This window comes from Phyllobates terribilis, unplaced genomic scaffold (genome assembly GCF_046119375.1).
Source record: "Phyllobates terribilis strain yellow unplaced genomic scaffold, ASM4611937v1 Scaffold_1__5_contigs__length_1240528914, whole genome shotgun sequence".
NCBI classification, from domain to species: domain Eukaryota; kingdom Metazoa; phylum Chordata; class Amphibia; order Anura; family Dendrobatidae; genus Phyllobates; species Phyllobates terribilis.
The window spans coordinates 393189674-393215982 of record NW_027362761.1 but is presented as its reverse complement, the minus strand read 5'-3'; the positions used below and the strand labels follow the sequence as shown (position 1 = coordinate 393215982).

Genomic DNA, 26309 nt, shown 5'->3' with positions numbered 1-26309 from the left:
AATATTTTAGGCTAAAGCAATATTTTTCACAAGGGTAACAGGAGAAAATGGACCATACAATATGTTGTGCAATTTCTCCTAAGTGGTGGAAAACTGGGAACACGGCAGGACTTTTGGAAAACAAAATTGTCTGAATGTCGTGTCTGCAGAGCCCCTGATGTGCCTAAACAGTGGAAACCCCCAACAAGTGACCCCATTTTGGAAACTACACCTCGAAGAATTCATCTAGGGATGTAGTGAGCATTTTTAACCTTCAGGCAATTCCTAGAATTGTATAACATTAGGCTGTGTAAATGTAAAATTACTATTTTTTCCACTAAAATGTTGCTTTGGTTCCAAGGGTTTAATTTTCAAAAGGGATAATAGGAGAAAATGAATGGTACAATTTGTTATGCAGTTTCTCATGTGTACGCCAATACCCCTTATGTGGTCAGAAACTACTTTTGAGTCACACTGCAAAGCTTAGAAGGGAAGAAGCACCATATTGGAGTTCAGATTTTGCAGGAATGGTTTGAGGGTACCTTGTCACATTGGCCGAGCCCCTGAGGTGCCAGAACAACAGAAACACCCCATGTGTGACCTCATTTTACAAACTACACCCACCAATGAACTCATCTAGGGGTGCAGTGAGCATGTTGACACGTGTGCCTCAAAGGTGTTTCTACCATTGGGCGGTATAGAAAGAATAAATTACATTTTTGCCACTAAAATGTTGTTTTAGACCCCAGTTTTTAATTTTTCAAAGGGTTAATAGGAGAAATTGCACAACAAACTGTCAGGTCCTTTTTTTCCCCGTGAGTGCACCAATACCCTACATATAAAATTGGGAAATTCTTTTCAAGCACATTGAAAACCTCAGATGGGAAGGAGTGCCATATTATAGTGCAAATTTTGTTTTTATGGTTTGCGGGTGCCATGACCCATTGGAACAGCCCTTGAGGTGCCAGAACAGCAAAACGCCAGTATAAGTGACCCCATTTTACAAACTACACCTCTTAATGAATTAATATAAGTATGCAGTGATGATATAGACACCACAAGTGTGTCACAGAATTTTATACTATTGGGCAGTGAAGAAAAAATAAGTTACGCTACAAAAAATTTGTTTTCGCCCCATATTTTACATTTTAACACGGGAAAATGGGTAAAAAAGGCACCAAAATTGCCACACAATGGCAATACTCCATATGTGTCTGTACAGTTTACTGCTGTACTGCTTAGCCACACGGCGAGACTCGGGAGGGACGGAGCGCTATTTGACTCTTTGAGAACAAATTATCATAGAATAATTCACAGACTCCATTTACAGAGCCCTTAAGTGCCAGAAGAGCAGGATCCCCTCTCAAGTGACCACATTTTGGAAATTTTACCCCTCTGGGAATTTATCTACAGGTGTAGTGACGATTTTGACTCCATGGGTGTTTTTCAGAAACAAGCAGCAGTGGATGTTGCCGAATGAAAATTGCAAATCTGCTATTGTAGTGCCCAGTACGTTGTAGTCCCCGGTAGGTTGTACGCCCACTACATTATACCCAGATCGTGCTTCTGGAGACATGCACCCATAAATTAGGCGGGCTCTCATCGCTACAGAAATGTCAAGCATGTGGACGCTAAATGTGGTTTAGGCACACTGTGTAGCTCAGAAGGGAGAGGGGCACTTGGACTTTGAAGAGCAGAATTTGAGGGATTTCTTTTGACAGGGACGAGGATCCATAGTGCATTTCCAGAGGCTTTGTGCCAACAGTAACGTGGGAGCCTCCTATATTTCCATTGACAGATAACGGACTGGAGTGGGGATTGAGTTGAAGCTTTTATAAGCCAGACTGCGTCCACAGTGCCTCCATTTGCCTCATTGTAGGGATTCTTCTGCCAGGGAATCACGTATTTCAGAAATTTACACGAAAACCCCAGTGTAAGCACTCAGAGTAGAGCGCGGAATAAATGTGAGCAAAACCTTACTGCGATCTTTTGGAGACAGCATGAACAACAGCAGGTGAAGAATTTGTTCTATTTATTTTTTACACCGTTCGTCGTGCAGTATAAGTGATTACAAGATTTATATCTTTCTGTTTGGCTGCTGTCACAAGCTAAAAGTAAAAATTATAACTCTCAAAATATGACGATGCAAAAACGTGTTTTGGTTTTTTTGCAAAAAAAGAATCTATATTTCTGCAGACAGTCATGTGATGGCTTGTTTTTTGTGGAACGAGTTGACGTTTTTATTGGTACCACTTCCGGTCACAACATTTTTTGATCGCTTTCTATTCCTGAATTGCTGGTTTTTGTTCATTTTGCCTCCCCAAAAACAAAAAAATCTGAATTGTTTCTTAGGTTCTTTTTTTCATGCAGTTCACAATATGGGAAAAATGATGAGACTTCTTCATTCTTCAGGTCAGTAAGATTACAACGGTGCCACATTTATAAAAAAATTTTTATGCTTTGGCGCTTTTACACATTTTACTATTTTATAGAAAAAAATAATTGGTTTTCAGTGATACCATTTTACTTACTTTTGACTTTTTGATCAAGTTTTATTCCATTTCTTTTGGCGGTATGATGAAAGATCATAGTTTTTTTTTGCTACGTTTTTTTAATAATTTTCTTATACGGAGTTCACTGAAAAGGTTAAATAGTGTAATAGTTTTACAGGTCAGGTTATTCCAGACGTGGCGCTACCAAATATGTGTATTTTGGGGTTTTTACATTAATATACCCATTTATAGGTTTAATATAATATAAATATTTTTATTTTTTTAATTTGATAAATTATGATTTTTAAAAAATATATTTTTAAAATTTTTTTTTTACTTTAGCATTGCAATGGATTATACCTCTCCGTGCGACACTAACCGAAGCATCTGAGACCATGCTCCTGGCATGATGTTAACTTAAGTCAAATGTTAAGAGGTTAAAGAAGACCCATCACTTACTATAAATATGTATTTTTTTTTTTTTTTTTTAAACTGATGTAAAATTTCCCTGTTCTCCTGAATCTGGCACGGTTCATGTTTTGTTCCTACTCCTCTCCATTATTGAGATAACCCCTTTTTCCCTGTATGTACATCTAGTGTTGTTCACAAGCCAGACGTGGTCATCAAGGAGATGCCCACAGAGAAGAGTTAGAGTGCCGGATTATTTTTTTTTTACTTTGCAAAACTCGCAGGTACTACAAGTTAAACAAAAAAAAACCTTATCATGGAATGTAAAATAACTCACATTAAATTTGATGATGTAAAGTATTGGAGCAAATGTTTCCTTATGAACAATGGGAGAATCATGAGCAAGGCCGGTCAGGATTGTTGGTTCCACAAAATTACCTGGGCGATCAATAACCTGCAAAAGAGATAGATCATCAGCCAACAAGATTTCACACTTCCCTGCACTCTCTATCCACCTAGACGCACCTTACCACCACAAACAACAGTGCCTCCTTCACATTTAGCTTGTTCAACGGCAGACAGGAACATTTCCACAGCCTGCTTTGTGTGCAGAGGACCACACAACGTGCCAGCTGAAAAATAAATAAAAAGACTGACTATACACCAAGTGAAGGGAAGAAGTAGGTAGGACAACTGCAACCCCTAATGGCATCACCACTGGCACAAATATATGGCCCCTTTACTTTAAAGAAATTCATGCACCTGCAGCCAAAACAACTTTATTCAGATGAATGAAAAATTCACAGCTGAAAAAAAAAAAAAAAAGTTTCTGTAACAAATTTATGAATATACCCTTCAACCCATTGATATCAGTACCCCATTCAACTCACTATGTTCTGCATTGGCAAACCTTATAGGATCCAGGGAGGATGTATCCAGCATATCAAAGGCTAAAATTTAGTTGCCACTGGAAAATAAATCCTTCGTGAGTAAAATTTACTTACGTTCACATGGGTCTCCTATTCGGACTTGAGTATAGGCTTTGGAGAGTTTTTCTACAATCTGATCGTGAATGCTCTCGTGTAAAAACTGTTGAAATAAAAGTGACAATTTAGACATCAGTACCATAATCATTGTCTAGAAATGGCCACAGGAGTCCTAACACACAACTAATCTCCTCTTACCAGTCGTCTAGCTGTCGTGCACCTTTGACCTGCAGTGCCCACCGCAGCAAACAGCACAGATGGGGTGACCAGATTGAGATCAGCATCTTCAAACACTGAGGGGTAAATCACATAATATCTGCATTAATATCTAATAAACCAATGTGTCACAATAAGAAAACCACTGAGGAAAAGTCCATGACCTGCATTCCAACATCCCAACTGTACAAGCAGATTATTAAGCCGGCTGTCAAAAACAGAGGAATAGAAGCCAAAGGCCCCATGGCATATTAAACTGGACTAGTATTTTCCCAATATACACAAGCCATCACATAACGTTTACTTTCGCCAAGCCCGCATTAACATTTTTCTTTTTGTGAAAAACCAATTTTGATCTGCATTTTTTAGCCAACTTTCTATTAGTATTTTTGGCCTTTATGTCTTGTTTTTTACCATGAATGTGGTAGGTATTTTTTTCGGTTTCACTGCAAAATAAAAAAAAAATAAGAACTCATGTTTCCAAGCCTCTCCTACTCTTTACTAGAGATGAGCGTTGTTCGACTCGACCTGTTCGCCAATCTCAAATTCGAGCTGTTTTGGGCGGTGTTGGAGCCGTTCGGCGAACACGAACGATTTGAGAAAAATTCGGCTGTTCGAGGTTATGTCTGATAACTGTTCGTGCACCAAAATCATAACTGGATTTTTTCTCAGTAATGATGAAAATTAATGTTAATACGCAGTTTGAGTGTACAGCGGGGCGGGGGGAGGGGCAGGGGATGGATCTCTGCAGGAACAATGAAGATCTCCATTTTTTTTTTCTCTTTCCCGCATTTACATTGGAGAGGTGCAATCTGTCAGCCTATCAGCAGCGCACACACGGAGCGAAGTGCTTTTTTTCACACAAGCAAGGGCATGTGTCATTGGCAGTCTATGTCACATGTCCTTGCCCTATAAGACCAAGCCATTTTCCCCATCGCCACCATTTTCTCACTGCTGCAGCTGCGTGTTAGACGGCACCGCTGTTGCTGTGTGCGCTATACCTTGTTAATTTCAAGCCAATTTTCGCACAAATCTACAGATAGCTTGGGAGTAGGGAATAGTTGTGATTGCAGTCCTTTTAAGGACTAGGTTACAGCATTTCCTACGACTTTTATCAGGCAGGTCTGTGCTCTTAAATAGATAGATTGTGGGAGTAAAGACTAATTGTAATTGCAGTCCTTTTCAGGACTAGGTTACATCAGTTCCTATCAGTTTTTGCCAGGCAGGTCTGTGCCAGTGCTGTGCAAGTTTTTTTCACAGCATTTGGCTGAATCTAGCAAAGCTAATCCTTTTTCGCCTATTGCAGAGTGTGTTAGTCAGTGGAGTAGCCTATCTGTGTTGCAAGATATACCACCTGTGTATAGAATACCAATTTTTTTACTGCACCTAGTGAATTAAAATCTTTTGGGCATAGCATCATTCTATTAGTCCATCTATACTGACCTCCATCAGGCTGCAAATTAAAAATAATTTTTATCTGCATCTACCTCTGAAAAAATATTTGGCCTTCTAGCAGTGTGTGGGACTTGGTCTATTAGTCCATCTATACTGACCTCCATCAGGTTGCAAACTGAATATATATTTTTTCTGCATCTACCTCTGAAAAAATATTGGGCTTCTAGCTGTGTGTGGGACTTGGTCTATTAATCCATCTATACAGACCTCCATCAGGTTGCAAACTGAATATAATTTTTTTCTGCATCTAACCCAGCCAATAGTTTTGGCCTAATACCACAGTTTGGCCACTCAGCTCTGCTCGGTTCCCATCCATTGTTTTTTTGTGCAAACAACTCCAGAGTTGTTAATTAGTTAACCACCAAAATGAGTGGAAAAAGGCCTGCTGCTGGTGGAAAGGGGAATAGGCGTGTTGGGAAGGGGAAAAAAGGTTGTGTCCGTGGGGTAGGTGTTAAAGCAACAGTAACATCTGCAGAAGAAAGACCATCTTCCAGCCAAACTAAAATGTCTACTTCTTTTAGCGGACAATGTGATAAGATCCCTTTCTTACGGCCACGCCAATCGCTACAAATTCCAGATGAGGCACAAAAACAGCAGGTGCTTCAACGGATATCAAGTGCTCCTTTAAGTGGGCTCTCCTCCACATCAACTTCAACATCACAAATACTCCAGTCCTCAAAGGTGTCACCCAAATCGCACTTGCTTCCTCACAGCTCCCAAATCTCCAGCAGCCCGTCTGAGTATGAGGTAGAACAGATGGTTGAGTCTGCAGAGCTGTTTACTCATACTATAGCCTGGGAATCAGAGGTCGACTCCAGCGCTTCTGTGAATCCAGACGAGGAAATGATCTGCACTGATGCCCAGAATCTTTATGAGTCGGATCCAGGACCAGACGCAGAAGGTTCTGACCATAATGTAGACCCTCATTCCCAAACTGTAACTCCTGTTGGTGGAGACAATGAGGAAGACGATGATGAGACTCAAATACCTGATTGGAGCGACAACTTTAGTTTTTTGTCAGGGCAGGAACAGGTTGGCTCTGAGGACGACGGGTGTGATAACACACAGGGTGATGATGATGAGGTTGGAGATCCCACTTACTGTCAACCCACAGTCAGCCAAGAGATGAGGTCAGCAGAGGAGGTGGAGGAAGATGCTAGTGACGACGAGGTCAGGTTGCGCCTTCCTGGACAGAGACGTAGTACTGGAAGCACGTCAACAACTGCATCCTCAAACACAACTCTGCCTCTCACCACAAGTCGTGGTGGCTCTTCAGGTCGCATGGGTGCTAAGCCTTGCATAGCCTGGGCATTTTTTCAGATCGATAAAGATGACCCAACTCGTGTTATCTGTAACATTTGTCAGCAAAAGCTAAGTAGAGGCCAAAAAATACATAGTTTGAGTACTTCATGCATGAACCGGCACATGGACATGAAGCATAAGTTGCAGTGGGAAGCTCAGTGTGCTACAATGCGGCCTAGCCGGCCGGGCCAACCACCGTCTGCCATATCTTGTGCATCCGCGGCCTCTTCATCCTCTGTGACTGGGGGGACAGCAGTCACACCTGTTTTGGGGCGCAGACCTGCCACCTCTTTACCCGCAACAGCCAGCGTGATTGGCAGGTCATCATTTTCTTTGGAGGTGGTAACACCAGCTGGTGTTGAGCGCTGTCCGACATAGATAGCACCACCTTTGGATCAAGGCAACCTAACATGTCCGCCTGCATCTTCCTCACAGACCGGCAGTTTGCCGGGGACACCCTCATCAACCCCGTCTAAGCACAATAGCCAGCCCTCGGTCCCTCAGATGTGGACAAGTAAAAGACCATTTCCTCCTAGCCATGAGAAAGCTAAGAGGTTGAATTTCACCATCTGCAAGCTCTTGGCTACAGAAATGCTGCCTTTCCGCCTGGTGGACACAGAGGATTTTCGAGACCTTATGTCCGTCGCAGTGCCCCAGTACCAGATGCCCAGTCGGCACTACTTCTCAAAGAAAGGTGTGCCTGCGCTCCACCAGCATGTCGCACACAACATCACCGCTTCTTTGAGAAACTGTGTGTGACAGGGTGCATTTCACCACAGACACTTGGACGAGTAGGCATGGACAGGGGCGTTACATGTCGCTGACTGGGCACTGGGTAACTATGGTGACAGCAGGACAAGGGGCTGCTGTCCAAGTCTTGCCGTCCCCACGAGTTGTGCGTCAATCCTCTTTATGTCAAAGTTCCTCCACTGCTTCTGCCTCCTCAACCTCCTCTCGGTCTTCCACCTGCACCCAAAGCCTGTCTGGTCATGCCACAAGCTTTCTAACTGCGCAGAAGGGATCCTGCACACCTCCTTACTATGCTGGCAGTAGGGCTCAACTTCATCAGGCGGTTTTTACATTGAAATGTCTGGGAAATGTGAGTCACACAGCTGAGGAGTTGTGGTCAGCTCTGGAGAACCAATTTCATGAATGGTTGTCTCCACTGGACCTGAAACCAGGGAAGGCCGTGTGCGACAATGCTGCAAACCTGGGTGCGGCCCTTTGCCGGGGCAATGTCACACACGTGCCTTGTATGGCTCACGTGTTGAACCTGGTTGTCCAGCAATTTTTAGCCCACTATCCCAGACTAGATGGCCTTCTGCAGAGGGCACGGTCGCTGTGTGCTCACTTCCGCCGTTCGCATCCCGCAGCTCAGCGACTTACATCTCTACAGAAGTCGTTGGGCCTGCCACTTCACCGGCTAAAATGCGATGTGCCTACCCGGTGGAATTCAACTCTGCACATGTTGCAGCGACTGTGGCAGCACCGACAAGCCCTGGTGCAATACGTTCTGACGTATAGCCTGGGCCAACGAGATCCAGAGGTGGGGCAAATCACGCTGGAGGAGTGGTCTCAGATCAGGGACCTATGCACCCTTCTGCACAGTTTTGAAATGGCGACGAAGATGTTTAGTGCTGACGATGCCATTATCAGCATGACTATTCCGGTGATTTACATGCTGGAGCACACAGAATTCAGAGTCAGGTGGTGGCACAAGAGGAGGTGGAGGAAGTAGAGGAGGAGGAGTTGTATGCGGAAGGGCTAACATCTGCAAGGTCCAGACGGTCGGCAGCACCAAGGCGGCAGGCATGTGAGGGTGGGGGAGATGGTTTTACCAGGGCGCATGGTAGCAGCCAAACTATTGAGGAAGGTGCAGGAGCCCAGGAAGAAGTGGAGGACGAACTGATGGAAGACTCATCAGATGAGGGAGACCTTGATCACATTTCTGTTGTGCGAGGTTGGGGGGAGAGGACAGAGGAAGGAAGCATGATTGTTACCTCGCCACCAACACAACAGGGACTTGGTGCTCCTGGATGTGCAACACACATGAGTGCCTTCTTGCTGCACTACCTGCAACATGACCCTCGAATTGTGAGAATTAGAAATAATCCTGACTACTGGGTTGCCACACTGTTAGATCCCCGGTACAAAAGTAAATTTGCAGAAATTATTCCTGCCATAGAAAGGGATGCACGCATGCAGGAGTATCAGCAGAGACTGTTGCAGAATCTTACATGTGCTTTTCCACAAAATACCAGTGGTGCACGTAGTGAATCTCACAGTTCCAACTTGCCAACCGTGGGACCGTCAAGTGTTCAGCACTCAAACCGTAACAGAAGCACAGTATCTGCTGGTAACATCAATTTTGCGGAATCATTTCACCACTTTTTTAGCCCATCCTTTGCAAGGCCACAGGAGACAAGAAGTCTGACACATAGTCAACGCCTAGAGACGATGGTACAGGAGTATCTCCAAGTAAACATTGAAGCCACGACTGTGTCACTGGACCCTTGCTCTTTTTGGGCTTCCAATCTGGATAAATGGCCGGAGCTAGCCACTTACGCCTTGGAGATCTTGTCATGCCCCGCAGCCAGCGTTCTGTCTGAACGTGTGTTCAGCGCTGCTGGTGGTGTGCTGACAGATAAGCGCACGCGGCTCTCCACTGATAATGTAGACAGACTCACGTTCATAAAGATGAACAAATCATGGATCCGAAACGACTTTTCTACCCCTGTGTCATCCTGGGGAGAGTAAAAGCTTGATGATTGGTTAAAATCACCCTACCAACCGTTTTAAGCTTTCAAATTACTAATCATGTTTATCTGTATCTTGACTGGAAAATAATTTGGGCTTTGTAGCAGTGTACAGCACTGATCCTATTAGGCCATCTATACTAAGCTCCACCAGATTTAAAATTAATAATTTTTAGCTGCATCTAGCCCGGAAAATAATTTTGGGGCTCCGAGATGCGCAAGACACATAAGTGCCTTCTTGCTGCACTACCTGCAACATGACCCTCATATTGTCAGAATTCGAAGTAATCATGACTACTGGGTTGCCACACTCTTAGATCCCCCAAACTTTTCGATCAACCTTTTCATTTTAATAAAGACCAAAAAAATGGTCATTTTTGAAATTATAAGCATTAGCAGGTTATTAGAAACTGAAATCAAACAGTTTTCAACTCAAAACTTTATTCTAGGTGATGTTACATTTTCACATAGGACCCCTTGTTCGAAAGGAGCTTCTGAACTCTCTCGTCCATTGAATTTGTCAGGTTTTGGATGGTTTCTGCTTCAATTGTTTTGCATGAGGACAGAATACCCTCCCAGAGCTGTTGCTTAGATGTGAACTGCCTCCCGCCATCATAGACACTCCTTTTGATGATGCTCCAGAGGTTCTGAATGGGGTAGAGGTCAGGGGAGCATGGGGGTCACACCATAAGTTTGTCCCCTTTTATGCCCATATCAGCCAGAGATGCAGATGTTTTATGTGCAGCATGAGATGGTGCATTATCATGCAAAAAAATGATCTTGCTGTGAAATACACGGTTCTTCTTCTTGAACCATGGCAGGAAGTGCTGTTTGAGAAAATCCACATACATTATGGAGTTCATCTTTAGCGCCTTCAGGGATCCTAAAGGGGCCGACAATCTCTCTCCCCATGATTCCAGTCCAAAACATTACTCCACCTCCTCCTTGTTGGCGCTGTAGCCGTGTTTGCGTGGGGTGTCCATCAACCAGCCATCCTCCACTCCATCCATCTGGACCATCGAGCGCTGCACGGCACTCATCCGTGAACAAAACAGTTTTGAAATCAGTCTTCATGTAATGTTTGGCCCACTGGAGCAGTTTCTGCTTGTGTGAAGTGGATAGAGGAGGTCGACAGGATGGCGTATGCACAGCTGCAAACCTCTGAAGGACCCTGCATCTTGTTGTTCGGGGGACGTTGGAGGCACAAGCAGCTTCAAAAACTTGTCTGCTGCTATGACAAGGCTTTTTTGCCGCTGCTCTTTCAACCTGACGTAATTGCCTGTAGGAAAGAGTCCTCAATTTGCCCTTATCAGCACGCACACGTGTGTACTGTGAATCAGCTACATACTTCTTGATTGCCAAGACACTTCATCCTGATCATCGCACAATGTTGATTGTAGTCATGCCTTGACCTAAACACTCCACAATTTGTTGCTTCTCAGCAGCCGACACATCCTTTTTCTTTCCCATTTTGGCAGAAAATGTAGGCTGCTTAATAATGGGAGACAGCCTTCTTAAGTAGTCTTGCCTTTCATTGGACACACCTGCCAAACTAATTAGCACAGGTGTCTGCAATTGCTTACAGTGATATAAAGAGCCCTGACACACATCACCATCAATGAGTTTAACTGACAAACAAATTCATCCCTTATCACTCCTAAACACTTTTTGCATAATAATTTGGAACACAGTGTACATGTGCTTTTCCACAAAACACCAGTGGTTCACATAGTGAATCTTACAGTTCTAACTTGCCAACCGTGGTCTGTATGGAGTTGTTCAATAAAGGGCCCAAAATTAAGATAACATAGATGGGAGAGGTCTCTATGAATAGGAATTCCTAAGTATTTGATACCCTGTGAGGGCCAGGCAAAGGGAAAGTTGGACTGGATGGAATCCTATATGGATTTGGGGAGGGAGACATCAAGGGCCTCAGACTTCGCTGCATTGATTTTAAAATTTGACCATGTAACAAAGTGATCTATTTCAGCCATAACAGCATGGATGGATATATGTGATTGAGTGATATATACTAGGACATCATCAGCAAATAGAGAGCACTTGTACTCGGTGCCTCCCACCTCAATCCACCTAATATTGGGGTTATGGCGAATTGATGAGAGCAGGTGCTCCGTCACTAGGATGTATAAGAGAGGGGACAGAGGACATCCCTGCCTTGTCCCATTGGTGATTGTGAAAGGTGATGAAAATGTTCTGATGCACCCCCTGGGCCTTGGGACACCCGGAGCCGGACCCTTTTTGGTGGATGCTGGTGGTTGTAGTCTTCGTGGCGGCGACCCGGTTCCGTGGCTCAGGGTGGTCAAACCAGTGGCGGAACTATTTATGTGGTTTTGATGTTTAAATGTCCGACTACGCCACCCGTGGATTGCGGTCAGAGTGAACCGCCGCTGCAGGGCAGACCGCTGAGGCTGGTGTTGTGGGTGCAGCAGAGCGTAGCATAACTCCCCACGGGAGGAGTATAGCCTCAGGGCAGTGTATGCGGAGGATGGGGGTGATGGTGCAGGGCAGCAGCAGTAACGACACGGAGTCAGTGATGCAGTCCAGGGCCTTTACTCACAGTTCTTATTATCCAGACCACGTCTGCAGGTAACGGCTGCCCACGTCGTACTGTGCTCACCAGGTGAGGGGCTCAGACAACTCCCAGATAACTTTGGAGCGCTTCACAGGACCCCCTTTGTGTGTCCTTTGTCTGGCCTTTCTTACCAACCCTTCTGTCCGGCTGCCTCGGGCCTCCTCTTGGTAAACTTGGCGCCAGTTTCCCTGACCCTATGTGGTGCCTTCCTAGCGGGTGTAGCGAGGGGCTGCGCCACATAAAATGTCAGAGCCTCCGGTTTCTAGCTGAGGGTCGTTTCCTGCCTCCACTAGTTTCGGGGACCGGTCTCCCCCTTTGGCCTGACCCCTCCACGCAGGTGGATTCGGGCGTGCGGTGGCGACTCGCCCGTCCGCACCCCTGGGATCCCTTCATTCCTCGTTCCTGGAGCCTTCTCCGCTCCTCTTCCTTCCTTCTCCCTCTTCCAGGCCTGGGCCTCTGTTACTAGGCCCGCCTCCGGAGCAGAGCTCATGCAGAGCCCCTGCTCCCTGCCACTTCTGCTCAGACTTCTCTGCACTGAACTAAGATGGTGCCCACCTTTTATACTCCCTTCTCAATGCACCCAGGAACTGCTTCCTCCCTGCTCCTGCACTACAGGGTTCCCCTTCCTCAGTGTTCCCTCCCCCCACTCCAGCCAGGGACAGGGACTGTCGTGCCCATCTCAGAGGCATATTGGTCGCCCTGCCCCACGGCAATGTGGTGTAATGCATGCAGGTGTCGGGTCCTGATCCACACTCCATCCTTACCTGAGAGTGAGATATCACACCTCTGGGTTAGGTGCAATACCTCTGTAGCAACCGAGCCCTCAGGGTGCTACAGTTCCATTTATCTTCAGCCTAGGTGACGTATTGTGATACAGGGCCGTGATTTTGGCTATAAAAGGGTCCCCTAGACCCCTACCCCAAGCTTTTTAAGAGAATCATATATGGCGTGCCAGGAGACTCTATGGAATGCTTTCTCAGCATCCAACGAGAGTATCTAATTACAAATTAGGCATAGGGGCTGGGACTGGCAGTAGGATGCCTTGCGGTGGACAGCCGAGCTCGATCCTTATAAAAGCTTTTTAACTGCAGCAGCTTTAGTGGACGCTACTGGAGCTGGAATTACGCGGCTGCTGGCATGAGACTTGCCCTCCAATAGATCCTTGTAAATGGATTTAAAGTGTATTCATTCAAATTAGAGAGACAATTTAAATTAAAAAGCTTAGAGCTGCCTCCACCACAGGGGGGCTCGCTCGACCCACCCACCAGCGGACAGGCACCAGTATTGGGAGAGGGAGGCTGGCTTTCAGGGTTCACCGCGGCTCTGGCACAAACCCGGCGACACGGAGGTGGCACAGGCAGGAGCGGACTGAACGTGTCGGCTTCTCACTTTTTGGATTTTAGAAGGGCATGACATGCCTATATCTGTGTCTCCCCCTCCCTTTACTCCTCCACCTCTTTTCTTTTCGCATGACTATATGTACTTGTCACTTTTCCATGTGTTAGTTATGTCTTCTGAGCAGTTTGTCAGCTTTTGGACACCTTTGAAGGTGTTTTCTATGTGTTTCTATGTGTTTTTGTTTGCCTGCCATTGGTTTTAACGGTGTTCGAAGGTGTTCGACGAACCGAACCGAACTCGAACACTACGGGGGTGGCTCAACACTACTCTTTAGTGCCCATTCAGATGTCAGTTTTTCACATACGAGTTATATCAGTGTTTTCACAGCTAGAACTCGTACCCATCAGAGTATGTTCAGATGATGTCTTTTTCAGGCTAAAAGTCTGAAAATGATCAGAGGTATAAGCATATGCACTGCGAACCAAAAACAAACTTGCTGTGCATATGTTCAGGCTTTTCAAGTTTCTAAAAATGCCAAGTGGTTAAAGAAAATGCCACTCTTAGGTTTTCTGTTCGGAAACTGCTCTGTACCTTTCAGAACAAAATTAATGGGAAAGCTCGAAAGAAGAAGAGATTTTTGCCATAGTCTTTGCTTAAAAAAAGTTTAGCAGTTTTATCATTATTTAAAAGGAGTTAAAAAAAAAAAAAAAAAAAAAAAAATCAAAATAAATAAATACGGAAAACAGTAAAAAGACAATCACAAAAAAAACATCGGTGGCCAAAATGCTAATGTAAACGATCCCCTCACACACACCCTAGAGAAAGGCGTGTGCACACTATTAGGCTATGTTCCTATAATGAGTTTTTGAGGTTACAAATTATCAGCAGCATTTGTGCATATATTGGCTAAATCAGGTTACTTGTTTTTATTGTGTTTTTTTTTTTTTTTACATGTTTTTGATGTCATGTCTTAAATAAAGCTCGTTTTTGATACCTTTCTGGTATTTGGCTTTGAGAAATCTTTACTAACGCAGTCATGTGGTTTACATGCAATTTTGGCGCGTTTCCGCAGCAGAAAAGCATTAAAAACCACATGGGTTTTTACTAGTGATGAGTGAGTATGTTCTGTTAACCCTTTCGGTGAGCATGCTCAGGTTAAAAAAAAAAAAGAAAAAAAAAAAAAAGAAGGTACCTTGGCCTTTGCCTTATAGGCCTGAATGATGGCTGTTCTAATCCAATGAGCAATAGCCGCTTTGAAAGGGGCGGTGGCTGATAAATGGAACTGTACAGCCCTGACAACATCTAATTTGTGCAGAGCTTTCTCGATCGGATGAGAAGGCACAGGGCAATGGTAAGGCAAGGCAATGTCCTCGTTAAGGTGGAAAGCTGAAACCACCTTAGGCAGTAAGGGCAGAACAGGTCTCAACACTACCTTATCCTGGTGCAGGATTAGGCAAGGATCTCAACAAGAGCCGCAAGCTCCGACACTCTCTTAATAGACGTGATGGCGGCAAAAGAAAGCTACCTTATAAGTAAGAGTAAGCGCAGAAATCTCTGAAGGGCTCAAATGTTGGAGACTGAAGAGCCTCCAAGACTAGATTAAGGTCCCATGAAACAACAGGAGACCGATAGGGATATGGCCGCTGGACCATCTCTGAACAAAACAGCCCAGGCAGACACCTGTCCCTTGAAAGAGCCAAGTGCCAACCCTGACTCCAGCCCCGACTGCAAGAAGGAAAGCAGAACAGGCAGAGAAAAGGATATTGGAGAAATTCCAGAAGACTCATATCAGTGAAAGTAGGTCTTCCAAGTGCGGTGATAGATGCGCAGCGAAGAGGGCTTCCGTGCCCCGATCATAATTTGGATGACTAGTTCTGACAAACCTGCTGCCCTCAGAATCACCGCTTCAACAGCCATGCCAATAAACTGAGCAACTGTAAATTCTGGTGGAAGAACGGACTCAGAAACAGAAGACCTGGACAGTGAGGAAGAGTCCAAGGTACATTTGCCAAAAGGTTGATCATCTCCGCGTACTAGCCCTCCAAGGCCAGTCGGGTGCGATGAGGATAACTGGAATCCCCTTTGCCTTGACTTTGTTGTGGAGTCTGGGCAGAAGAGGTAGAGTCAGAAATAGGTAAGATAGGGAGAACGAATCTTGGTACCACATGGTTTAGTCTGGATGCCAACAGATTGACATCTGGTATGCCTCACCGACGACAAATCTGCTCGAACACTTCTGGGTGAAGAACCCATTCTCCAGCTGCTACCTGCTGGTGGCTCAAGAAGTCTGCCGCCCAGTTGTCCACTCCGGGTATGTGAACCTCAGAGATCCGAGGAACTTTGTACTCAGCGTTCCTTCTTCATAGTTGATATAGGCCACAGCGGTGGCATTGTCTGACTGAATCCTGATGGGCATCTTAGACCTATGTATTGCCTATGTAGAAGAGCCAGATAGATTGCTCTGAGCTCCATCACCTTGATCGGAAGAAGTCTCCTGACTGTTCCAGGATCCTTGAAACAACAAGTGATGGAAGATGCCCCCCCCCCCTTATCCAATATGGCTGGCATCCGTGGTCAGAACTTGCCACTGGATGGTGCAGCATCAACCACCAACTAAGACTGGCGACAGTGAAGTGGAAGGAGGACTGTACAGTCTAGAGACTGTACTGACCTGTCCCAACAGGCCAAAAGTGTGTTCTGCAGATGCTTTGAATGAAACTGTGCTAACGAGACTGCCTCGAACGTAGATATAATCTTTCCCAAGATGCATGCAAATTCTGAGAGAATATCTCTCTGGTCGCTTCAGAATTGGGACAGAGGATTGCAGTACTACCCTCTGGAAAGAAGATTGACACCTGAACTGTGTTGAATATGAACCCTAGAAACAGAAGCCGCCATATTGGAATTAACACAGACTTTGCCCTGTTGACAATCCATCCAAATTGTTCCAGGGAATCTAGAATAATCTGCAAACTCTCTAGATTCTGAGAAAAGGAAGGCGTCTTGACCAGAATATCGTCCAGGTAGGGGATTACCACCACCCACCTGATCTGGAGAAAAGGCATAACCTTTGTACATACCCTGGGCACAGTTGGCAGCCCAAAGGAAAGGGATCTAAAATAAAAGTGATCCTGGTTGACTGCAAAGCGAAGAAATTGTTGATGGGCCAGAAAGATAGGTAAATGAAAAATAGGCAACCTGGATGTCTATCGAAGACAAAAACTCCCCAGCCTCCATGGATGCCACGACTGACCATAACGACGACATCCTGAAGTGACGCTGCTGAACCCATTTGTTCAGCAGTCTTAAATCTAGAATGGGTCATACCGAACCATCGTGTTCTGTGGATGACGAATAGGTTTGAGGAGAACCCTCTTTAGTGTTCTGAAGGAGGAACCCTCATGATTATTCCTGCTTGAAGCAGGGATACTATCGCCTGATTTAAACTGGCTCTTATATTGGGTGAACGAGATAATTTTTTTTCTTATCTCGTGGAAGAGCGACAAACTCTGTTTTGTAGCCAGAAGAGACGACCTCTCTGACCCATAAATCACTGACCGCCCCCAGCCATGCCTCTTTGAAGATGATGAGCTGGCCACCCACCTGGGAAAAATCCCTGAGTGGGGGCCGCCTGTCAAATTTTAACTTCTCTACAGCCTCTGGAGCCAGAGGGCGTACCACTCGATCTGAGGGAACGCAAGGCGGATGCAGTTTTAAAAGGATGATCTCCTTGACCTTTGGGAGATTCTAGGTCTGACCTGATGGCCGGAATCCTCCGATGCTGGAAACTGACAATAGCGGAGGAACAGCAAAGCTCTGTCTGTGAAATGGACGGCTGGACCTGGCCTAGCTAAGCAGTGTGCTTCTGCCGCCAGCAATGATCTTGTCCAATTTTGTACCGAAAAGACGCGACTCCTGGAACGGTAAACCCGTAAGATTTCTTCGAAGCCAAATCTGCTCTCCATACCTTGAGCCATAAAATATGACGAATGGCCACACAATTGCTTGCCTCCTTGTTTATGTAGGACTTCCCCCAAATTCCTCATAGTTAGAAAAACATCTAGCCCCAAACTTGCCTCTCCTAAAGAAACCCATTTCAGTTGAGGGCAGGGGTCCTCTGACAACACCCCTAGAGAGGAGTCAAGAGCCGACACCAAACTCTCAGAAGAAGAAGGAAGAAAGTAGTAAGAGAAGAAGAAGAGCAGGCGAGGTATAGTCTGCTGGGGAGGAGCCAATTTTCATTTAAAATGTAATAGTGCCAGCCACTAGGTGGCAGCAGACAATCCCATGGTTCTCTGTGTTCCCCAATGAAGAGACCAAGAAATACGCAAAATCAAAAACTCATCGTGGGAACTTAACTTGATTATCTAATGCAGGGTTCCCCAACTCCAGTCCTCAAGGCCCACCAACAGGTCATGTTTTCAGGATTTCCTTAGTATTACACAGGTGATAATTGCATCACCTGCACAGGCAATAATTCCATCACCTGTGCAATACTAAGGAAATCCTGAAAACATGACCTGTTGGTGGGCCTTGAGGACTGGAGTTGGGGAACCCTGATCTAATGAACTGTTCACATGTTCGCGTATATTTACTCTTTTTTTTTTTAAAATATAAAAAAACTTGAAAACCCATTGTTTTTTTTTTTCCCATAAGAGAAAAAGTGAAAACTCTGATGGTAAAATAAACACACTGACCAACCACTCAAAAAAAGTTGCTTTGCATCAAAGAAAAATCACCGACATCTGAAGGAGAAAATGAAAACACTGGCAGCAACATGGATGAAAAATTGTGATGGCGATGATCTGGAAAATAAATATCCATGTGAAAATGCCTATTAAATATAATGCATACATGCTTTATCCATGAAAAATGCGGATACACCACTTATGACAAAAATGGAAGTGTGAATGAGGCCATACTGATCAACTTCTAACATTGTATGTCAACCTAACCTTTTCATATCTTTCTGTGGTCTAAATCAGGAAGAACTGAGGTCCAGTCTAGAGTCCAATAAGGGTTCAACTTCGGCACCCAAACTTCCTTTTTATTCTGTATACTAAATATATACTGCCAAGAATATATACTACAAAGCTGTACAGTGTCTGCATAAAAGACTGATGTCCCAAACAGCAGGTTATCAAAAATCAAGCTCTAGCATGTCTTTCTATTAATGGTATAAACATTATTAGCACAAAGTACATTTCCCAATATACCACCAGCAATAAAAGCAGAAGCTTAAATATAGTTTTCTAGACTTAATAGGAACTTAAAAAAAAAAAGGAAAGTAGCATGCATATGTCATGATCAGCTTATATACTTACCAACAATGGCATTGTTTCCTCCAAGTTCAAGCAACTTTCGTCCTAAGAAAAAACGATCAGACAAATGGAATCTTTGACAAAACAGTACATCTTGTAATATGGTTGAAAATGGCATCTGATCTGCATTCAGGATGTTATAGAGCAGGAGGAGCTGATCAGACTGATACACATTTTGTGGGAAAAGGATCTTTAAACTTTGCATTTTATTATTAATTAAAATCCCGGCTGTTTGTATGCATGAGTCCAGTGGGTGGTCCTATTTAGTGACTGACAGTCTTCACTGTATAGTTGTACATACACAGATAGCTGTCAATCACTAGTAGGACTCAAATATACAAACACCAGGGATTTTAATCATTAAATTACAAGTTCTACTTAATCTTCTTAATCTTTTCTAATAATCCTACATATTCTAATCAGCCACTCCTTCTCTATGCCATGGTGTCCATAGATCAGATTACATGTATAATATGACAGGTTCACTTGAAAGATCAGTCATTTTTTAGCATGAAATGCAAGTAAATTTTTTGTATTTTGTTTTTTTTTGGTCAGGGTGCATGTCAGACACTCAAGACATAGCACCATGTAGCTATTAATATTTCAAATTATTACATAGAAATTGAATATAATTCACAGGTCCTGGATATCAGTGTGTTTTTTTTTCTTGACTGCATTGGGGCCTCTTACAGTATAGTATTTAGTGCAACAAGCTTCTACAAACTTAGATATTTCTATATTAGAGCCTATTACTTCTAAACACATTTATAAAATTACCTGAGAAAAAGGATAAATTGGACCCAGAAATGATATTTAATGGAACGCCAGTAGGAAGTTATAAACAGGACTGTTTTTCAATACAGAACCCTGAAACCAGTAGTCCGAGTTCACACGGTGAGAATTGTCTAGATTTTGTTGTGGAGTCCATATCTGAATCCAGACAGACTCCATTAAGCCTTAAGCTTTCACAAGCAAAGCACGTAAAGGACATTTTATGCCAATTCTCAAGCTCAGGAAAACAACTGTGCGGAAAAACAAATCAGCTGCAGATATTATAATCCCCTGCCTGCTCCTTACTGGTGAAAAGCCACAGATTACATACATTAATAATGGAACTAATCTGCACATGGATTCGGTGACCAATCCAAAGCACAAGCCTTACTATCAGCTGCAGATTACCTACAAAATCGATAGCAGCTATGCACCATGTGAATGCCGCCTTATGGAGTCCATGAAACACACATGAAAGGTGAGTACATATTTCCCTATAACTCACCAAACCTTTCTTGAACCTTCAGAGCCACCTGTTTTCCCACATTTGTACTGCCGGTGAAGGACACAAGGTCAACTCGCTCATCTTTGGCTATAGCATTGCTTAAAAAGAAAATTAATCAAACAATAACGATACATGAAGTCAAAATGAGGGAAATACTATCAAGAACTATTATGTCTGAATTCACACAAGCATATGCAACATCATCCGTTTTATGTCCAGAAAAATAAAATTAGGATTTTTCATCCATGTGTCCATTTAAGTCACTTTCTGATCCATATGTCCGCCTGCCATCTGTTTTTTAACATGAACAATTTAACAAAGGATAAATACATTACAATTATAAAGATAGGAAACTGAATCTGTGCAAAAACGCATGATAAACGGATGGTAACCTCTATGCGTTTTTATTTTATTTTTTTTAAATGCACCCATTGACTTAGAACATGGGTCAAAGTAGCACAAGCTACAATTTTTTCCATGAAGACCATCAGCCTGTGTGTAAAAACGTTCATATAAACTACAACATTGACTTGCATTTGTCCTTGTGCTATCAGTTTTGAATATGGACAGCACACAGACATTTAAGACATTTGTGTGAACAAGCCCTTACACAAGATGCTAAATACAGCACACTATGCATGACCATACTATGGGATTTATATATGCAAAAAGCCTCTTCAAAGAATAAGAGGACTAGAACTCTAAGGCCATCTACTAGATGTAACGATACTAAAAGTCAATATCGACCTTTTCAAGTCCTCTTCCTGTCTGAAGAGGTAATTTGCATATTTAAATTCCCAGAAGAGCAATGTATGGCCGATAAGTCTCCTTACACCGGCTTGGAATTCTCCACATTTCCCCTTAAATCCCTAGAAAAATTATTGGGACTACTTTGACTAGATTTACTTTTTACCAATTTAATTATTGTAGATTTTTTATTCTATCTTCTGTAGATGGAGGCATCACTTGTTGTGAATGGTGGATCCTCTAATATATACACTGCTCAAAAAAATAAAGGGAACACTCAAATAACACATCCTAGATCTGAATGAATGAAATATTCTCATTGAATACTTTGCTCTGTACAAAGTTGAATGTGCTGACAACAAAATCACACAAAAATCATCAATGGAAATCAAATTTATTAACCAATGGAGGCCTGGATTTGGAGTCACCCCCAAAATTAAAGTGGAAAAACACACTACAGGCTGATCCAACTTTGATGTAATGTCCTTAAAACAAGTCAAAATAAGGCTCAGTATTGTGTGTGGCCTCCACGTGCCTGTATGACCTCCCTACAACGCCTGGGCATGCTCCTGATGAGGTTGCGGATGGTCTCCTGTGGGATCTCCTCCCAGACCTGAACTAAAGCATCCGCCAACTCCTGGACAGTCTGTGGTGCAACGTGACGTTGGTGGATGGAGCAAGACATGATGTCCCAGATGTGCTCAATCGGATTCAGGTCTGGGGAACGGGTGGGCCAGTCCATAGCTTCAATGCCTTCATCTTGCAGGAACTGCTGACACACTCCAGCCACATGAGGTCTGGCATTGTCCTGCATTAGGAAGAACCCAGGGCCAACAGCACCAGCATATGGTCTCACAAGGGGTCTGAGGATCTCATCTCGGTAACTAATGGCAGTCAGGCTACCTCTGGCGAGCACATGTAGGGCTGTGCGGCCCTCCAAAGAAATGCCACCCCACACCATTACTGACCCACTGCCAAAGCGGTCATGCTGAAGGATGTTGCAGGCAGCAGATCGCTCTCCACTGCATCTCCAGACTCTGTCACGTCTGTCACATGTGCTCAGTGTGAACGTGCTTTTACCTGTGAAGAGCACAGGGTGCCAGTGGCGACTTTGCCAATCCTGGTGTTCTGTGGCAAATGGCAAGCGTCCTGCACGGTGTTGGGCTGTGAGCACAACCCCCATCTGAGGAAGTTGGGCCCTCACACCACCCTCATGGAGTCGGTTTCTAACCGTTTGTGCAGACACATGCACATTTATGGCCTGCTTGAGGTCATTCTGCAGGGCTCTGGCAGTGCTCCTCCTGTTCCTCCTTGCACAAGGCGGAGGTAGCGGTCCTGCTGCTGGGTTGTTGCCCTCTTATGGCCCCCTCCACGTCTCCTGGTAGCGCCTCCAGCCTCTGGACACTACGCTGCAGACACAGCAAACCTTCTTGCCACAGCTCCCATTGATGTGCCATCCTGGATGAGCTGCACTACCTGAGCAACTTCTGTGGGTTGTAGAGTCCGTCTCATTCAAAAGTGACATAAACATCAGCCAGAAAGCATTGGTACTGAGATGTGGTCTGTGGTCCGCATCTGCAGAACCACTCCTTTATTCACTGTGTCTTGATAATTGCCAATAATTTCCATCTATTGTCTATTCCATTTGCACAACAGCATGTGAAATTGATTGTCAATCAGTGTTGCTTTCTAAGTGGACAGTTTCATGTCACAGAAGTCTGATTTACTTGGAGTTATATTCTGTTGTTTAAGTGTTCCCTTTATTTTTTTGAGCAGTGTATATAGGGGGTTATCTGTCATTTCAATCCTTCCTGTGATGACTACTAAAAAGTGATTTGTGTAGAACAGAAAGTGTCAGCCTATCTTGAAGCTTAGTGCTCAGTGTGAAAACTGCAAGATTTCAGGATATTTTTTTTTTTTAACATAGATTAGCTACAATCTCGTACAATGTGATCTATCAGCCTTTCTCTAAAGAGACTTAGCGATACCATCCTGAACATGGCTGCAGGAAGAACGTGTGCATCGGAAACTGGTAACTCAGTTTTTGATTGGAGATGGCTGATGAAGGGTCTGATCATGTGCCTCTTCATTGGTGGCCATTTTCAGGATGCAGCGATGTCACAGTTTGTAGAGAAGACTTTATTAACAAGCGGTTGTCGCAACCACCAAACTAAAAGATCATACACAACCTGTGAAAGGCCTATTTTAGCAAGTTACAAAGACAAAAGTTTAAACTTAAAAAAAAATAAAAATAAAAAAAAAAAATGAGATATTCCCCATTCTAGATCTGTTTTTTTTCTGATTATAATACCACTACCTGTCTATTATAATCACTTTATGAAAGACTTTGTGGGGTTTCTCCTACAACCCCTCACCACCTTATCCACTCTCCCTCTTTTCATTGACCCCCCTTCCCCTCTTCTACATCGTGGTTTACTGCAGGTTATTTTATAGAGATTGTATACAAGCACCTTGCATGTGGAACTGATATACTGAGTTTTATGTATTAAGCTCGACCTTAAACAGGTGTTCAATAAAATAAGTTTGAAGCTAAAATGACAAAAAAGGGACCAATCCCTTTAACAAACAGTAGTCATTTTCGGATTAAACATTCATTTTAAATACAAGTATATAGCAAGTATATGCAAAACCTAAAGGCTGCACAGTAGTGCTTTACCAGATATATCAGACAGTACACAGCTGACCAGTGTACGCCAGGTTCAGATGGCCATATTTCATGGACCATTAGTGTTAAAGTCAGAGTGTAAGGCTACGTCTGGCAGAGACTGGGACAGCCTTGTTAATTTATTCATACTTTTCCGTGAGGAATAAGAGAAACATTACAATGGAGAGTTATTAGTACGGGGCTGTAGCAGCAATTTCAATAGTGAATACAAGTATTTAGTAAAACATGTCCAGAGAGCCGACATCCTTCACTTACCCAATGTCAGCGCCTCCGCAGGTTAAGGAGCAGATTGCACCTGGCAAGTTATTGTGTTCTAGTACTTCAGCAACAATTCTGAAATATATAAAACGTAATGTTAATGTAATGTACCTCCTCAGACATGACCGTAAACTGCATCTGGACTGGTTGGCACAGTTGGCAGCCTGCAGTCAATATACTGGCCACAGCCTGGGCTGAATTACATGTTTTGGCAAAGCACAATGAGTAACATGGTTTCAGTCACTGGAGAAAGATGCAAAGAAAAAAAAAAAAACACAAGTAACCTAATTGACCTAATAGAAACAAAAAAAACAACTTACTTGGTCACTGCCACGCTAGTCAGAGATGTGGTGGGAGCACCTTTCCTAATTGAGAAAAAATAGAAAAATAGTTTAATAACGAAAAAAAATCAAAAACAGTGAAGACAAATATCTAACAAAAAGGATAGAATAAAATAAGATATAACCGGCAGGTATGTATGAGTTATGCATACTCCAGGGCAGTCCTTGTGGGCGTGGCCTCGCTCTATAGAGGCAAATGGAGCGAGGCCGGACAACCCCTTTAATGGGCTCCAAGCTGGAAAACTAGAAACGCTGGTCCACATTCATTCACAGTGGCATTTCGTATCCCAGTCTATGATCCATTTACCCTAGCCTAGGCCATAAAAAAAAAAAAAAAAAAGCTGGATTGCAGTTAAACGGAAGACATTTTATGACAATTCTGTCCCCATTCAAAGGAATGGATACTGTATCCTGTACTGGATCATATTTCCGATTTGGTCATCCCACAACGGAAACAACTACTGGACATGTGAACAGAGCCTGAGCAAGCAAATCCCTGGACGTCATGTAGTCATTTCTTACCATAGACACACGTCTCCACAGATAAGAGCCAGAGCATTGTTCCAGCCATATACAGCAACTGGAAAATTGAAAGCAGTGATAATTCCCACCAGTCCTACAGGATTCCACTGTTCTATCAGCGCATGCCCAGGCCCTAAAATTAAAAGATGAAAAAGGCCATCAGTGCATAGAAATAACTAGTTGCAGAATATTGTTTTATTATTATTAAAGAATTTACCAGCAATTTTTCAATAAATTAACAAAACCTGTTTCTTTAGGGACCTATTCAGATATAAAACGGATAGATAGATAGATAGATAGATAGATATATATATGAAACTCTCCAAAAGTGATACCATTTTAAAAACGCACTCCTCAAAGACCTCAAAACTGCGGTCAGGAAGTTTTTTTTAAACCCTTCTGGTGCTACACAGGAATGAATGCAAATTATTTTTTTTTCTCTAAAATGTTGCTTAAGACCCAATTTTTACAATAAGTATCATAAGAAAATGGACCCTAAACTTTGTTACCCAGTTGATTCTGAGCGCGCTGATACCCCCACATGTGGTCAGAGACCTCTATTTGGACAAGTGGCATTGCTCGGAAGGGAAGAAGCACCATTTGAATTTTGGAACACAAATTTCGCTGAAATAGATTGCGGGCACCAGGTCACGTTTTCAGGGCCCCGAAGGTGCCTAAAAAGCAGAAACCCTTCACATCTGACCCCATTTTGGAAATTGCACCCCTCAAGGATTTTATCCAAAAAGGTATAGTGAGCATTTTAAACCCACAGGTACTGAAAAGAATTTGATATCAGGTCATCATATTGAAAATATATACTTTTTTTTTTTCATGAAAATGTTGCTTTAGCTTTAAGTTTTTCGCTTTTGCAAAGAGGCAACACGAAAAAGTGGACCCCACAGTGTGTTACCCACTTTCTTCAGAGCACGGCGATACCCCAAATGTACCGCATTTTTCGGACCATAAGACGCACTTTTTTCCCCCCAAATTTGGGAGGAAAATGGGGGGGTGCGTCTTATGGTCCGAACGTTGCGTACCTGAGGTGGTGGTGGAGTGGGATCTCCCTCCTTTAAGGCGGCGGCAGCAAAGGAGGAGGAGGTGAGATGCTGCGGGTGTCTGGCTGGGGGTCAGCGCGGGTTGGACTGAATGCGGGCAGTGTCTGGCTGCGGGTCGGGGGGTGAGCGGCGCAGGTTTCCAGTGTGCGCGATCACTTCCTGAAGCTGTGATCCACAGGAAAATAGCCGCCAGAGCCGGCGCATGCGCTGACTTGTAGCTCGGGCGGCCATTTTCCTATAGACCACAGCTTCAGGAAGATAGCTGCGCACACCGTAAACCTGCGCGGCTCACCGCCCCGGCCCCCAGTCAGACACTGCCCACATCCAGTCTAACCCCAGCCAGACACCCACGGCCCCCAGCCAGTCACCAAAGAGCACCTCACCTCCTCCTCCTTTGCTGTTGCCGCCGCCACCGGTCCCGGTCCCCAGGCAGGCCTCGGCGGCACGCAGCCAGACCCCGGGTCCCTGCCCTCAGGCAGGCAGGCCCCCATCGCCAAACACTGGCCCCAGCCCTCAGCCAGGGGCCCAGCCAGGCATCGGGCCCCAGCCAGGCATCTCCTCTGCTGCAGCCGCCAGGT

At 44.0% G+C, this 26309-nt stretch overlaps 1 protein-coding gene across 1 annotated transcript in view; it reads right to left on the bottom strand.

The window, feature by feature from the left end:
• The window catches only part of ALDH7A1 (aldehyde dehydrogenase 7 family member A1), a 67454-nt gene that overhangs the window by 17939 nt on the left and 23206 nt on the right, over positions 1 to 26309 (bottom strand). The window contains exons 6-14 of the mRNA XM_073676703.1: positions 24677 to 24809; positions 24134 to 24178; positions 23811 to 23888; positions 20123 to 20220; positions 18850 to 18891; positions 4064 to 4158; positions 3884 to 3968; positions 3405 to 3511; positions 3217 to 3333 (exon numbers count right to left, since the gene is read on the bottom strand). Of these exons, the coding sequence (XP_073532804.1) occupies positions 3217 to 3333; positions 3405 to 3511; positions 3884 to 3968; positions 4064 to 4158; positions 18850 to 18891; positions 20123 to 20220; positions 23811 to 23888; positions 24134 to 24178; positions 24677 to 24809 (800 nt within the window). The remainder of the gene's footprint in view (positions 1 to 3216; positions 3334 to 3404; positions 3512 to 3883; positions 3969 to 4063; positions 4159 to 18849; positions 18892 to 20122; positions 20221 to 23810; positions 23889 to 24133; positions 24179 to 24676; positions 24810 to 26309) is intronic.